Source organism: Pyrus communis, chromosome 5 (assembly GCF_963583255.1).
Source record: "Pyrus communis chromosome 5, drPyrComm1.1, whole genome shotgun sequence".
Classification (NCBI taxonomy): domain Eukaryota; kingdom Viridiplantae; phylum Streptophyta; class Magnoliopsida; order Rosales; family Rosaceae; genus Pyrus; species Pyrus communis.
The window spans coordinates 24,693,686-24,707,879 of NC_084807.1; the positions used below are offsets into that span (position 1 = coordinate 24,693,686).

At 36.1% G+C, this 14,194-nt stretch overlaps 2 protein-coding genes across 2 annotated transcripts; one reads left to right on the forward strand and one right to left on the reverse strand.

Annotated features, from left to right (window-relative positions):
• The first annotated feature begins 8,031 nt into the window (after positions 1–8,031).
• Positions 8,032–8,947, forward strand: LOC137735436 (trihelix transcription factor ENAP2). The gene has a single exon (XM_068474860.1). The coding sequence runs from the start codon at positions 8,160–8,162 to the stop codon at positions 8,883–8,885; it is 726 nt and encodes a 241-aa protein (XP_068330961.1). The 5' UTR covers positions 8,032–8,159; the 3' UTR covers positions 8,886–8,947.
• Positions 8,948–9,064: 117 nt separating this feature from the next.
• On the reverse strand, positions 9,065–9,885 carry LOC137735437 (LOB domain-containing protein 21-like). The gene has a single exon (XM_068474861.1). It carries the CDS (start codon positions 9,852–9,854, stop codon positions 9,321–9,323), a length of 534 nt encoding a protein of 177 aa, XP_068330962.1. The 5' UTR covers positions 9,855–9,885; the 3' UTR covers positions 9,065–9,320.
• Positions 9,886–14,194: the final 4,309 nt, after the last annotated feature.

A 14,194-nucleotide genomic window follows, 5' to 3' on the forward strand; every position in this document is an offset into this window, starting at 1 on the left:
ATTTCGAATTAAAGATCTTGGACTTTTGAAATATTTCCTTGGAGTTGAGGTCACATGTTCGAAAGCTGGAGTCACAATATGCCAACGGAAATATACACTAGACATATTGGAGGAGGTTGGGTTACTTGGTGCTAAACCTATGAAAGTTCCAATGGAGGCCGATTTAGTGCTTACACATGCAGGAAGCACTTCACTTCATGAACCTGCGAGGTATAGGCGCTTAATTGGAAAATTGATTTATTTGACCATCACAAGACCGGAAATAGCATACACTGTCAACACATTGAGTTAGTTTATGCAAGATCCACAACGACACCATCTTGATGCAGCGTATCGACTTCTTCGATACCTTAAAGGAGCTCCTGGGCAAGGTTTGATGTTTTCTTCCCAAAGTGAATTACATTTAACTGGTTACTGTGACGCAGATTGGGCTCGTTGCCCCATTACACGTTGATCAGTGACTGGTTGCTGTATTTTTCTTGGAAAGTCACTAGTGTCTTGGAAAAGCAAGAAACAAGTTACAGTAGCCCGTTCATCCGCGGAAGCGGAGTATCAGTCCATGGCTGTAGCCACTTGTGAATTAAGTTGGCTGAGATATTTATTGGAAGATTTGCATGTTAACCATCCTCAGCCGACAAGATTATTTTGTGACAACCAAGTGATAGGATTAAAAGCACACCACAAAGTCGCACACAAATGTCCTATTGATTTTCCTTATTAACACTAAGATTTGTCAATTGTAGCATATGAAAATAAGGGTCTTTCCCGCAGAAGATCGTTTTATCTAACTACTTAAAATGTCACAAAAACTGGGCTGCTGTCCCCACTGACCAGCCACCGAAAAATAATTATTAGACTGACTTACACTTATCTAAAGTCTACAAAATTTTATATGCAGATATTAGACACACAGAGCTACACTCACACAAATTTTTGGGATTTTTGGAGTTGATTTGCTATTTAAATTAAATCGAACAAAAATAGAACAGAGACAGATTTTTGAGTAGTTCGCAAATTAAGAAAAACGAGTTAGGGGAATTGCTATCCACCACCAAATAATCATGCAAACATGTTATGTTTCATTCAAATTCCTTTCATTTCCGGATGAAGATGCTCAAGTTGGCTCAATGTTAGAACCTAACCTATTACTCTTTCTTATGTAATATGTTAAGAGAATGTCGTTTTCAACTTAACTTAGTCCCTAACATGCAATCTAGAATGGTGTGTTCATAGATTTAACAAGTAGAAATCATTAAGAACGAAAAGAGTTTGAGTCATCACAAGGCATCGTAAGTACTAGCGTTGTCTTACTTATCCTAGAAATTGATTCACATGTTAATCGCAATTAACAAGTACTACTCTAGAACATATGTAGGTCCTCATTTGACAAGGGCAGGCACACACATATTCATAGCATTAGAATCCTAGATATGCTTACTAAGTATGCATCCGTAGAAAACACAAAAAGAATTCATCAATGAGACAAGTAGTGAACCAATTTTCATCCATTCGTAAAAGTAATTCAAACGAAATGTCATAACAAACTTGCAATCATATTCGGGGCTTCAAAACAGCCCCTAACTACTAAAAATTAGTTACACATAATTCTCAAATTAAACCAAAAGAAAGACATGAGTTTGAGAAGATAAAACCGAGAGAAGAGAATGCTAAGATTTCCTCCTTCCTTTCCTTCCTTCCCCAACGCAGCAGCCTTTTCTTTTTTCCTTGCTTCCTTTCTTGTTTTTCTATATTTTTTTTCACACTTTTTCTCCCTAACTCACCCACTAATAGGCATTTAGTGATGACAATAATTGAGAGGAAATGGTAAAACAATTGTAACTCCTTGGGTAGCCTTTATGCCAATTACTCCCACTTAATCATCATCTTTAATTCCATTTCCTCTGATATTTGAATAGGTGTCAGCTGGTTTGTTCTTAATTGCATTAGTTTTGGCTGCTAGATTTATTGGATTTATTGCTTTCAATGCTTTCTTGTCAGTTACAAACTGCTCAGCCTCTTGGGAACCTTTCAGTGTTAAAACGGTCATAACTTCTTCTAGAAAAATGATACTAACAATCTGCAAAATTCTCCAGAAAATAGACATCTGTAGCTTTCCAACCATATAAGGATCATTCTCTAATTCATTCTGAGCTGTCCGAAACTTTCTTCCAAAGTCAGCTGACCTGCACAGGCAGTTTTGACGAATTTGTTACTTAAAATCCCACTTGTGCTATTTTTCTTTTCTTTGCTTAACAAATCCTACAAAACACAAAAGCAAAGTAAATAACTAAAAAATATAAGGAACTAGCTAAGAAAAGACAAGTGAATTTGATATAAAATATATATAAATACAAGCTTATCACCAAGCCACCTTACACATAGCCGCAAATCCGGTGTATCATGAATGTACAAAGCATATCGAGATCGATTGCCACACAGTCCGAGAGCGAGTTCAAAAAGGAGAAATCAAAACTTCCTATGTTAAGATAGGGGAGCAGGTTGCAAACTTGTTTACCAAGCCATTACGTGCGCCTATTTTCCATGCACATCTAGGCAAGTTGGGTGTGATTGACATTCACACTCCAACTTGAGGGGGAGTGTTAAAGGAAAGAAAATCATGTGATCTGATTGAGAGTGATTATAGCTTCTGGAATTGTCAACTCTTGTGATAGAGTGATTGTAGGATGTAAATGTAATTAGCTTGATTATAGGTTCTGTTTACTTAGAATAGCTTCTCAGCTTTGTATAAAGGTCCTACCTTGTGTAACAATATGATTATCAATGCAATATACAAGTTCACAAATTAATACAACTTCTAGAATAGAAGTGTCTTGCGACTCGAGTCATTTATTGTTGCAAGATCACTTGATCACTCAATGCTTCTGTTTCTTATGCATTTTATTGTTGCTATTCATTTTTGTATTTCCTTTCCATTACAGGAATTCAGCAAAATGTCGTGAAAGTGCTTTACTCGGATTTGAGTGTCTCTGTGAATCACTCGGAAGACTATTTGAGCCGAAAGTGATCGGTTATGTACAAAGAAGTTCTCTATATGGACTTAATATTCACCTGAACTCTCACACTAACTGTCCTCCTATCATCTTTTTTGATGCAGGTATGTAATTAAAATGTTGCCACTACTGTTGGTTTCATTCTCTGATCAAGTTGTTGCAGTTCGTGAAGGTGCCGAGTGTGCAGCTCGTGCAATGATGTGTCAACTTAGTGCTCAAGGAGTTAAACTGGTTCTTCCATCTCTTTTGAAGGTAATTACCTTATACCTTACCCATTTATTTATAAACTTGTTTGGAAGTTCCTTAATCATCAAGTTTGTCATTTTAGTCTCAGATAATGATGTATAAATACATTACTTTGATAGGGTCTTGAAGATAAAGCTTGGCGAACAAAGCAGTGTCCAACTGCTTGGGGCTATGGCCTATTGTGATCCTCAACAGCTGTCTCAGTGTCTCCCTAAGATTGTTCCAAAATTGACTGAGGTTTGACTTTATATGGAGTCATGGACATGAGTTTATGTAGCACTTTTAAAATATGCATATTGTTGTCTTATGCTTTAACAGACACACATCCTAAAGTACTTTGAGCTTGCACTTCCTGATATTATCCGAAACTGTTCTCATAAAAGGGTGGTGCTATCTACACACCAATTTTTACTTTTCACACACCCTTCTTAATTTTCGATCGTCGGATAGAATGAATTAAAGAAGATCAATGGACAAAAATTTAACAAGAGTGTGTGAGAGGTAAAATAGGGTTTGTGAATAGCACTACCCCTCATAAAAAAGCATCTGTCCGTGATGGATATTTAACATTATTTAAGGTGAAGCTACTGCAAGTATTTGTTTTACCTGCTCTGTTTAATGGTCCCCTTTGTTTGGAAATTGGTTGTAGTATTTACAAAGGTCATTGGGCGTCCAATTCCAGAACTATTTACAGCAGGTGCTGCCTGCTATTTTAGATGGTAAGTACAGTTTGGGGATGGTAGTCTGTAAAATATGGTATCATGTATCACTGTAGGACTTTGGTGCACTATATAAATTTAATGGGAGCTTATACTCTTACAGGTCTTGCTGATGAAAATGAGTCTACGTGAGGCAGCTCTAGGTGCAGGGCATATTCTGGTTAAGCATTACGCAACAACGTAAGCACTGCCCTGGTTGATCATTGTGATGTCTCTCGAATGAATTGTTTGTTGGAGCTGGAGCTACTGATCACCTCGTCCTCCAAAGTCGAGCACATTAGGGCCTAGGACGAGAAGATGAGTATGATTGTACGGGCCTTAGCAATGTCCGGCCTCCAAATCCCGATGCCAACACCTGATCTTGCTCCCCCTTTGACTTCCTAGCCACTTCGTCCAGCTGATACCCAGTAGCATGATGTATTAAACCTAGAAGACTTGTAGTTTTTTCTTTTTTGTTCGGACATCTTGTATGTTTTCATATATTTTATAATTAAATACTTTTTCTTGGTTTATTAATTATTGTTTAGAATTTAATTACAATATTTATTAATTAGGGTTTGCGTGACGAAGAGTGACCTACATTGCGCAAAGTGGTTTTGCGCAATGTAGGACCTACGTCGCGCAAACCCTACTGTCACTGCCTTGACGGTGGATGCGCGATGAAAGTTCGTTGGGCTAATTTTTGCGCAACGTTTTTTTGACTTTACACAACAAAGGACTTGCATCGCGCAAAGTCTTTTTTGTACTAGTGGTAGGTCTTTATTCACATGTCCAAACCACCTTAATAGATTTTCTTTCATCTTATCTTCAATTGCGGCCACTCTTACTTGACCTCGGATATTCTCATTGTTAATCTTGTCCTTTCTCATTCACACATCCAACAAAGCATTTTCATCTCTGCTACAATCATTTTTCTATGTGTTGAAGCTTGACCGCCTAATATTCTGTGTCGTAAAGAATTGCTGACCTTATTGTCGTCCTATAAAATTTTCCCTAGTATTAGTGGCATATGATAGTCGCATAACATACTGGATGCACTCTTTGACTTCATCCATCTACCTTGTATTCTATGATTGAGATATTCATCCAATTCTCCGTTCTTTTCAGACATTGATAAAATTTGAGTTTTAACAATTGTACATATAAACCACTTCTCATTCGTAGGCGTCCACATGAACTAATTTTGTGGCATTAATAAAATGTGTGTGGTAGTGATCTACAATGAAAAATCAACTATCATGTGTGTGTGACGAAGTTAAATAACAAGCAAAATTAATAACTCATCGTATGTTTGTTGTAAACAGGGATGTAATTGACCACTTTAGCTGGAGCAAATATGTTCCTAAATGCACTTGAGTTTTGAATCCACTCATTGTTGTTTAGATTGGTTGAAAGCAGAATATCACTTTTGAAATCTTAAAGTAACCTATAAATCATTTAAGGGCATCTCTAAAGGATATGTTAAATGTAAAACATCAAAATGATATTTGATGACTTTATGTAGCAATTTGACATTTTGCATAAAATTTTTCTCCACCCGATATGTTAAATAAAAATGTAATTCTATAATTCCTTTATCTATTTGTGGGATCCAATTATTGAGACAACCAATCAAATACTTGGAACACACAACATCATTTATTATGAATTTCATCCCATCTATTAAACAATTATTAAATAAATTTGATAGCAGCTATCAAATTTGACAGCAGAAGGCTTTGCCTTCAATTGCCTCAGCTCAAAGTAAGAAAGTGAAGGCACGGCTAGAGAAAGTCTGTCATTTTTTATCATCTTATGTTTATGTGACAATTTTGACATCTCTTTTAACAATGCTCTAATTTTTGCTAACTCCCGATATTTTGATCAACTATAATGTTAACGGACAATAAGACTATATACATTTGACTAGGGACCTTCAAAGTTTCAAAGAACTTATGATTCAAATGTTAAAAATACATGCCTATGCAACCATAGTGTATTACCATGGCAATTGTAGCAATCAAATTCAATCATATAAACTCAAGTAAATACCATTTGCCTTTCACATGTACATTAAGCTGAATCAATTAAGATCAATTAGAACTTATTGACACGAAATAATATGGAGCACATGTACTCCCCTTATGCACCAAACTCTTAATTCTCTCCTCGCGGTTTAGATTAGTTTACAATAGAATATCGTTTTTGAAGAACATGACAAAGAAAACACTCAATTTATGTTTGCTACAAGCCTTCAACATGTATTACTTGGGCCATGAAGACTCCTTTTGTTCAATCCAATGGGCAATATCCAGCTTACAAATCAATCCAGAAAACCCAACCCCAACCCAAATTCCAGCCCAATGGGCTTAAGCCCAAGAAGCCCATTTCTCAACTGGGGATTCTAAAGTTGTGATCTTCATACAGGTGCTTAAACCCCATCCCCTCCGAACCAGCTAGTCACGTGTCTCGTTTTAACGTTCTCATGTCGTGGGACATTATGCATAACGCAATTGGCTCATTCGCTTATCGTTTTAGAATATATAAAAACCCAAACTCGTTAACGAGTTCTTACATGTACTTTACTAGCATCTCTAAGTTTTTCTCGTCAATCCAACATCAAAATATAAAGCATTAACAACAAATAGAACATCTTAGTTGTATTTAACTAGCATTTCTAAATTGTTCTGTGGGGTTGCCCATAAATTAGCCGAGTTTGCCGTTTTTATTGACTATGAGTTTGTATTGTTAGAGGACCCTCCTGAGTTCATTTAGAACCTCCTCTACGAAAATTTGTCGTAATTTCATTTTAAGTTAATAAAATATCCAGCTTCCATCAAATAAAACAAAACAATAAATAGAACATTGAGAAAGGAGATTGAAAATTAAAGCATAAAAAAAAATATAAAGCCTTAATAAATCATTATTATGTATTAATTTTCACTAACATTTTCGTGTAGGGGTGAAATTTATTGTCAAATTATCGTGTCAACTGTATTATATTGATTTTGTATCAGTTGGTAATGGCACAGTCTTATACCAAACTGAATTTTTTTGGTATGGCATTGCTATTCGATGTCATTACTAATGGTTATCATACCGTACCGAAAAATATAAATATATATTGTACAATTTATATATATAACTAACTATATAATATTTCAATAATTTTAGTAAAAGCCCATCATTGCCTCTCATTCCTTCGACACTTTCTCTCTTCGACACTCTCTCATACTCTATAGGGATTGGTGTTGGTGTGCTTGCTACCTATGGTTTCTTACGGCAGGAATTCTATTTGGGTTCTCTAAATTTGGCAACAATATATGAGATAAAGTCATAAAAATAGAAAAAGCAAACGTTTGGACCTTGGCTTCGGTTGAAAAAAAATAAAATTAAAAAAATCATATTTTGGCCCAAAACAAAGTAACAATTATTATTATTATACGGTATACTATGTCAACCAAACTATTTAACATAACGACATTGGATACACCGAAAGTTTAGCACGGTAATAGTACTAAATTTTGCTATAACAAAAATTTGGTATGGTAATTGGTACATAGGTTTTGGTAGAGTAACCGTAACTGAAACCACCCCTATTTTCGAGGTAAGCCAGAGTGTGAAAATTGAACAATACTTGGCTACTCAAAGATGAGTAGAAACTCCTACTCAAAATTTGTGCTTATGATCATAACTGTTCATACTATAAATCACACTGTAAAGATCACCTTTACAAAAAATAAATTAAAACTAAAGTTATTTAGTCAATCTATTGTAACAAATGCATAAATGGTTCGTAATGCTTTTACCAATACCATTCATTTATTTTTAAAAAGTTTAAGGACTAAACGACCTTAGTTTTAATTAATTTTTTGTACAGACGATTTTATAGGGTTATTTATAATATGAATAGTTCTGATTATAAACAGAAAGTTCTATAAATTGATAATGAACAATTTTGAGAAATTTTAAGTAAGAGTTCCAATTCATCTTTGAGTACCAAGTCCTGTTGTGAAAATTAAAGCGGATAGTAGTCCGTCCAACGACAATTGGGTAGCTGACGTCACTGCCGGCAGATTGAACGGCCAGATTTCCATATCCTTCTCACTCCGATCTTTTCCATCGTCTGTCGATCATTACCCGCATCGACAGCTCCTACTTCCAATCTCTCTCTCCACCACCTCCGGACCCGAACGCGTCCCTCATGAACCGCCGAACCCGTACCCACGCCCCGGCTGGCCGCGAGGACTGTTGGAACGAAGCTGACACGGAGGCACTAATAACGGCCTGGGGCGACCGTTACCTCCATTTAAACCACGGCATCCTCCGTCAGAAAGAGTGGAAGGAGGTGGCTGACGCCGTTAATTCCACTCAAAATGGCGGCGTCAAGCCGTCCAAGACAGACGTCCAGTGCAGGAACCGCATCGACACGTTGAAGAAAAAGTACAAGCTGGAGAAGTCGAAGCCCGGCCGGTCCAAGTGGCCCTTCTACCGCCGCCTCCACTCCCTTATCTGCTCAACTCCCTCAAACGCCGCCGTATCTACCGAATCAAAACCCCCAATCCTCGGTCTCACTGGCAAATCCCCCGACCCAAGTCCGTATCCCCTCGAAGGGTCTCGCCGCGACGACGGTGGTGATGAGGCGGCGGGGCTATCGGTTGGAGCGGTGTGCAGGGAATTGGCGAGGGCAATTTCCAGATTTGGGGAAATGTACGAGAGGATTGAGAATTCGAAGCGGAAGCAGATGATGGAGCTGGAGAAGCAGAGAATGGAGTTCGACAAGGAGCTCGAGTTGCAGAGGTTGAATATGTTCATGGATGTTCAGGTGGAGCTCGGGAAGAAGATGAAGCTCCCCACGTACTCACATTCTTCAGGTCCCGCCATTGCTGAGAGCTTCATGAGTAGTTTCTTGGTTATATTTGACCGTTAAGAATTACTGCAATGTGAACAATTATAATACCTTTTGATAACTATTTCATCTTTCGAATTTTAGATTCTCGATTTCTTCTATTTGCTTGATAATTATTTTGTTTTTCGAATTTTAGAATCTCGGTTTCTTCTAGTTTGCTTGATAGGCCTCTGGTTATGTTCTAATGAGATTCTCGGTTTCTTCTAGTTGCTTGACATGCAACTGAGACGTCAAAGCGGCGGTGTCCCAAAATAATATGTGATTATTTGTACATGAGTAGTTGTTTTGCTTGACATTGTGTTTCTGACTTCAGTAGAGTAATATTATTTGTCAATAATCACATAATCCCTCCTTCCCAATTTTTTATTTTGATCAGAAATTAAGTCCACACATTTCAAATTACGAACAAAGAGAGAGAAATTTAGGGGGAGAGAGAGAGAGAGAGAGAGCATGAATTCACAGTATATATGAAGAATAGCTAAAATCACTAGCTTGTCCATGCTGGCTGATCAAATCAGATGAATTCTGGCTGAAATTGTTACTATTTAATCCACTCCAAGCAGGAAATCCACTGAAAGTAGCCTCATCTAACATGGCACAACAAGAAGAAGAGCACGACGACAACGAGGGCGAATTCTTCAGAGCATAGCAAGCGAGACGAGCTCGAGCAACAGCCAGATCATGCTGCAACTGAATCATCTTCCTTTGCAACATCGATATGGCGCCAATGCAGCCGTAAACGGGGTCTCTCAGCCTCGCTTCTGCCTCGTAGGCCAGCGAATTCACCGTGTCCTCGCGCTGATCCTCGGGGACTTCGGTTAGGATCTTGCTCACATTGCTCGCCCCGAACACTTTGTGAACTTGGGCGAATTTTTTGGCATCGTCGGAGTGGAAATAGGGTGCGAAAATGCAGGTGGGACTGCATCTTCTCTTCAGTGTCTTGCAAGCTGCGCAAGAGGAGCTTGAACGGGGCTCATGACTTCCCTTCATGTCTTCACCAATTAAAAATTCAACTTTAATTCCTCTAATGAGTTATCTCCTTTCCATCACATGCATATATATAGCCTTATACATATATAATAAAATATAAATGGTTAGTTTTTACCAAAAAAAAATAATTATAAATAACGTTCAGGAAATGATGAACAAAATTTAGTGACATGTTATTTATATATTTTTAACAAGGGGCATATCTCATGTATGGTGAATTCGATACCAAATTAGGCTGCCTATTATGTGGTTTAGCCGAACTCACTCTTCCCCTAGTGTAAAAATATTGATGTACTAAAAAAAACAAAAAACAAAACAAAACAAACAAACAAACAAACAAGGAGTGGATTTGTGACACTATGTTTTTTTACATATGTTTTTGTGGAGCTCATTCTGCAATTATTTTAACGATCCGAATTATCTATCATTTAGAACATCATTCGTAGATTATCTTTCCAAAAAATTAGACAAATTCAAATCATTAAGACATTCATTTGTAATAAAGAAAATAAACGAATATGGTTCTATAAAGAAACTCTAAACTCTTAATCAAACGATCATATGATTTCAAATTTTGATAATTTTTGGTAGACATGATATTGCGGCAAGATTGAAAACATAGACGGTTCGGATCGTTGAAATACATTACGGAGTGAGTCCCAAATAAAACGTATATCAAATGTTGTGCAAAAAATAATGTCACGAGTCAATCCCTTTTTAACAATACTAATCCATGTCCGTATTTTATAAATAATGGACGTCGAGCACAAAGAATCTACGTTTAGATGATATTCAAAATTCAAAATTATGTTTTAGTTGATTGGAGTGTGATGCAAGTTGCAGGGTCCTAAATTTGCATGGGCTATTTTGTGGTTTAAAATGAAGTTTTTCAATTCCATAATTCAATATTTATTCATTTAATTGAATGAAATAAAAAAAAGAAATCGAAAATAATTGAAGATGGGGCACATCATGATTCTGCGCCATTGGTGGCTATAATGGGAAATGATGGTTCATCAAAAGAGGATGGGATATCTCACTTGACAGAGTGACCAAATTTCAATTGAAAAGTAGATTAATCACTTATCAAGAAAGTTGGATTCGTCCACAAGATGGAAAAAGGGAACGGTGCAAAAGATAATGGATTTGTAAGAAATTAACTTGGCTCTTTAGTGGATAAGGATCCTCAATTCACTACGTGGTAGAATTGTAGATTTATGAAATGTTATTTTTATGATCAGAATCGTTCATATTATAAATAATTTTGTAAAGATTATTGGATTTGTCCACAAGATTGAAAAAGGGAACGGTGCAAAAGATAATGGATTCGTAAGAAATTAACTTGGCTCCTCGGTAGATGAGGATCCTCAATTTGCTACGTGGTTGAATTGCCGACTACAAAACTCCAAGCTTATGATTGAAATTGCATATTATAAAGATCTTTGTAAAGATTATATCTGCAACAAAATGAAATTGTTTAGCTATCGAACTGTATAAAAATAGATGGACGGATTTAGTACAATTATTAAGAACTGCCTATTTATTTGCTATAATTAATTGACTAAATAACATTAGTTTTAATAAATTTTGTATAGAATTGATCTTTATATCGAGATTTATAATATGAACGGTTCCGATTGTACATATGAAGTTCTGTGAATCGACTACTAAATAAATTGAGGAGAAATTCGTCCTCAATCTTGGAGAGCCAAACATTGCTCAATTCGAAATTAGGAAAGCATCGCCCTAACATCATTTTCATTTGTGATTAACTCCTTGGACATAAAAACTTATCATTACCCATCATAATATTCTCATACCCGAACTTTTAAAGCTTACCAACTTAAAGGTCCTATTGATATAAGGGGAATGTATATGTGAAAAAATGAGGAATAAAGATGAGTGGACAAGGGTGGAGCGAGCAACAAAAATATAAAAGAAAACCTACAAAAAAATTGTTCTCGGTTTTTCTCCTATGTATCATTTCACGTTCAGCTCTATTTCCGTCACTCTTTGTTCATCCCTACGTACTATTAACACACACAAAATTAGTATAGGATATTAGACTGCAATGTTGATTATGTGAGTAATATTAGCAAGAGAAACTGTAATATAAGACTGTAGACGAAGCCCTCTTAGCACTCGAACTACAAACCCTTTTGCCTAAACCCTTAATTTAGGTTGACGCCTGCCAAACTCTCCAATTTAGTCCTCTTCGCTTTTATTTTCGGCTAATTAATTTTTGGCCCCAATATTTTTGAGCAAACGAGGGAATAAGTTGTCACTTCGAACATTTTTGTGGTAGAGAGACGACATCAATGGTCAATAGTGCTCCTCCCTCCAAGAGCCCACTTGATGAAATGCATGTCGTTTTCCCAAAACACACAAAGAGAACCGCACCATGGAAAGTGTCCATCACGCCTTGGTTTTGGTTGGAAACCCAATCTGGTTATTGGTCGACACGCTCGGGAAGCAAGCGTGGGGCCAAATGTGCATAGAGAAAGGAATATGGGCCGGCCCAAAATTGAATGATTAGGGTTTATTTTTATTTTTTGAAACACATCAATCTTCTCCTTTGAAAAGAAAGAGATACTCCACTTGGAGGAACAGAAAATTGTGTTAAGTCCTACAACAGGCTAATTATAATTAGATATCGAAATTAATATGTACCATACGTTTTTCCAATTCAAGTGAGTGAATCTGGATATCTCTCACTTACAAACATCACTAACTCGTAATATTAGTAATAATTGTCGTTGTTGGTGCGCATAAAAAGCAGTGTCTTATTTAATATTAACCTCTGGCATACGCATTTGCGTGTGACAAGTCGCTTTTTTGTATTGTTTTATTTTTTTATTCTAAATATATTGATTTTAGATATTATTGTTTTTTGTTAAAATATATTTTAATAAAAAATAATGAACATAACCGCCCATAATCCTAATACATGGGTTTTTTTTATGATTTTTTTTAATTTTTTGAAATCCTAATTGGAGAAGAATAAATTAGGTATTATGAAAGTTTCACCATTTTTACCTGTTTCCTTCGCATATAGATAAAAAAAAAAATGGTGTCTTAGACTGTGGCAATATGTTTGTGGCTTGACTTTGGGAAAAAACTCCACTCACCCAACCATTCCCACTTATTAATGTTGATAAATGAAACTATTCATGTGTTCCTAGATTTGACGTTGTAGGCCACAACCCGAGATCTTCTTATATAATCAGAGATTGCTAAAATGCCTGTTAAAGAAAGAAAAGGATATGCTAAAATTAATCGTGCGTTGATAAAAATTTGCATGTAACAATAGTACCTAATGGAATACTCAAATTATTTTTAATCGTACAATGCAATGACATAGATTTATGTGAATCCCACTATTATCATCAATTACCGTTGCATTATAAACATTCTCACGCGTTACTGATGCTAGCACAATTTAAATGAGCGAGACCGAAACATGGACTAATAGTGGGCTTTTGATAAGAGAGACTACCACGGCAGCCCAATATCGTGTAGACCACATGGGGATTTGGACATAAGCAGTACTAAAATATGCATGCAGCATATGCATATGATGTTAAGAATTACGATTATTACACTTAATTACAACTATAAGATAATAAAATATTTGCATATGATGGGGGTTTTATTTTTTTGTCGTTGACAAATGTTAAAGAGATTCTTTTAGAAGTGTAACTCTTTTTCACCAGTGGCGAATTCACTAAGAGACCAGAATGATCTCTGACCCATCCTGCATTTTCTTCTTCTTGCTACCATAAAATTCAAATGTGTTCTCAGTCCAAACTCAATTTTTTGTTCCAGGCTAGGCCTCATTTTTCTCTCCATCTTGCAGCCTTCACTTCCCCTCCTTATTCTATCAATTTTTCTTTAACTTATATTTTAAGAAATTTCTTTCTTACTCTTTACCTCACATTCGGGTTTCTAGGTTTGTGCAATATTTTTAGTTCTCTCTATTTATTTTGGGGTCTTTCAAATTTTTATGCAAATTATTCCAATATCTCATGTTCTCAGTTCAAATACCTATGTAAAGCTCTCCACACAAGAAATCGGGCTCCACCACTGTTTGGCACGTCATATTTTTAGCATAATATTTTATAATGTTGATATGAGAATCGACATTAAAATGTCAAGTGATATAATCTAAAAAAAAAAAAAGAAATTATTTTAAAAGTCTCTTTAGCATTTCTTTTTGTTGTTAGCAAGAAAGGCAGTGGCTTTATAGTCTTACATGTTTATTACTATTATAATTAATGGAGAGGACTGATATTATATACGAGAAGTCAACTAAGAGCAAATAATCCAAACAAAAAGGTTAT

Coding starts and splice junctions, on each gene's coding strand:
- LOC137735437 (XM_068474861.1), bottom strand. CDS start 9,854: ATGAAGGGAAGTCATGAGCCCCGTTCAAGCTCCTCTTGCGCAGCTTGC.
- LOC137735436 (XM_068474860.1), top strand. CDS start 8,160: ATGAACCGCCGAACCCGTACCCACGCCCCGGCTGGCCGCGAGGACTGT.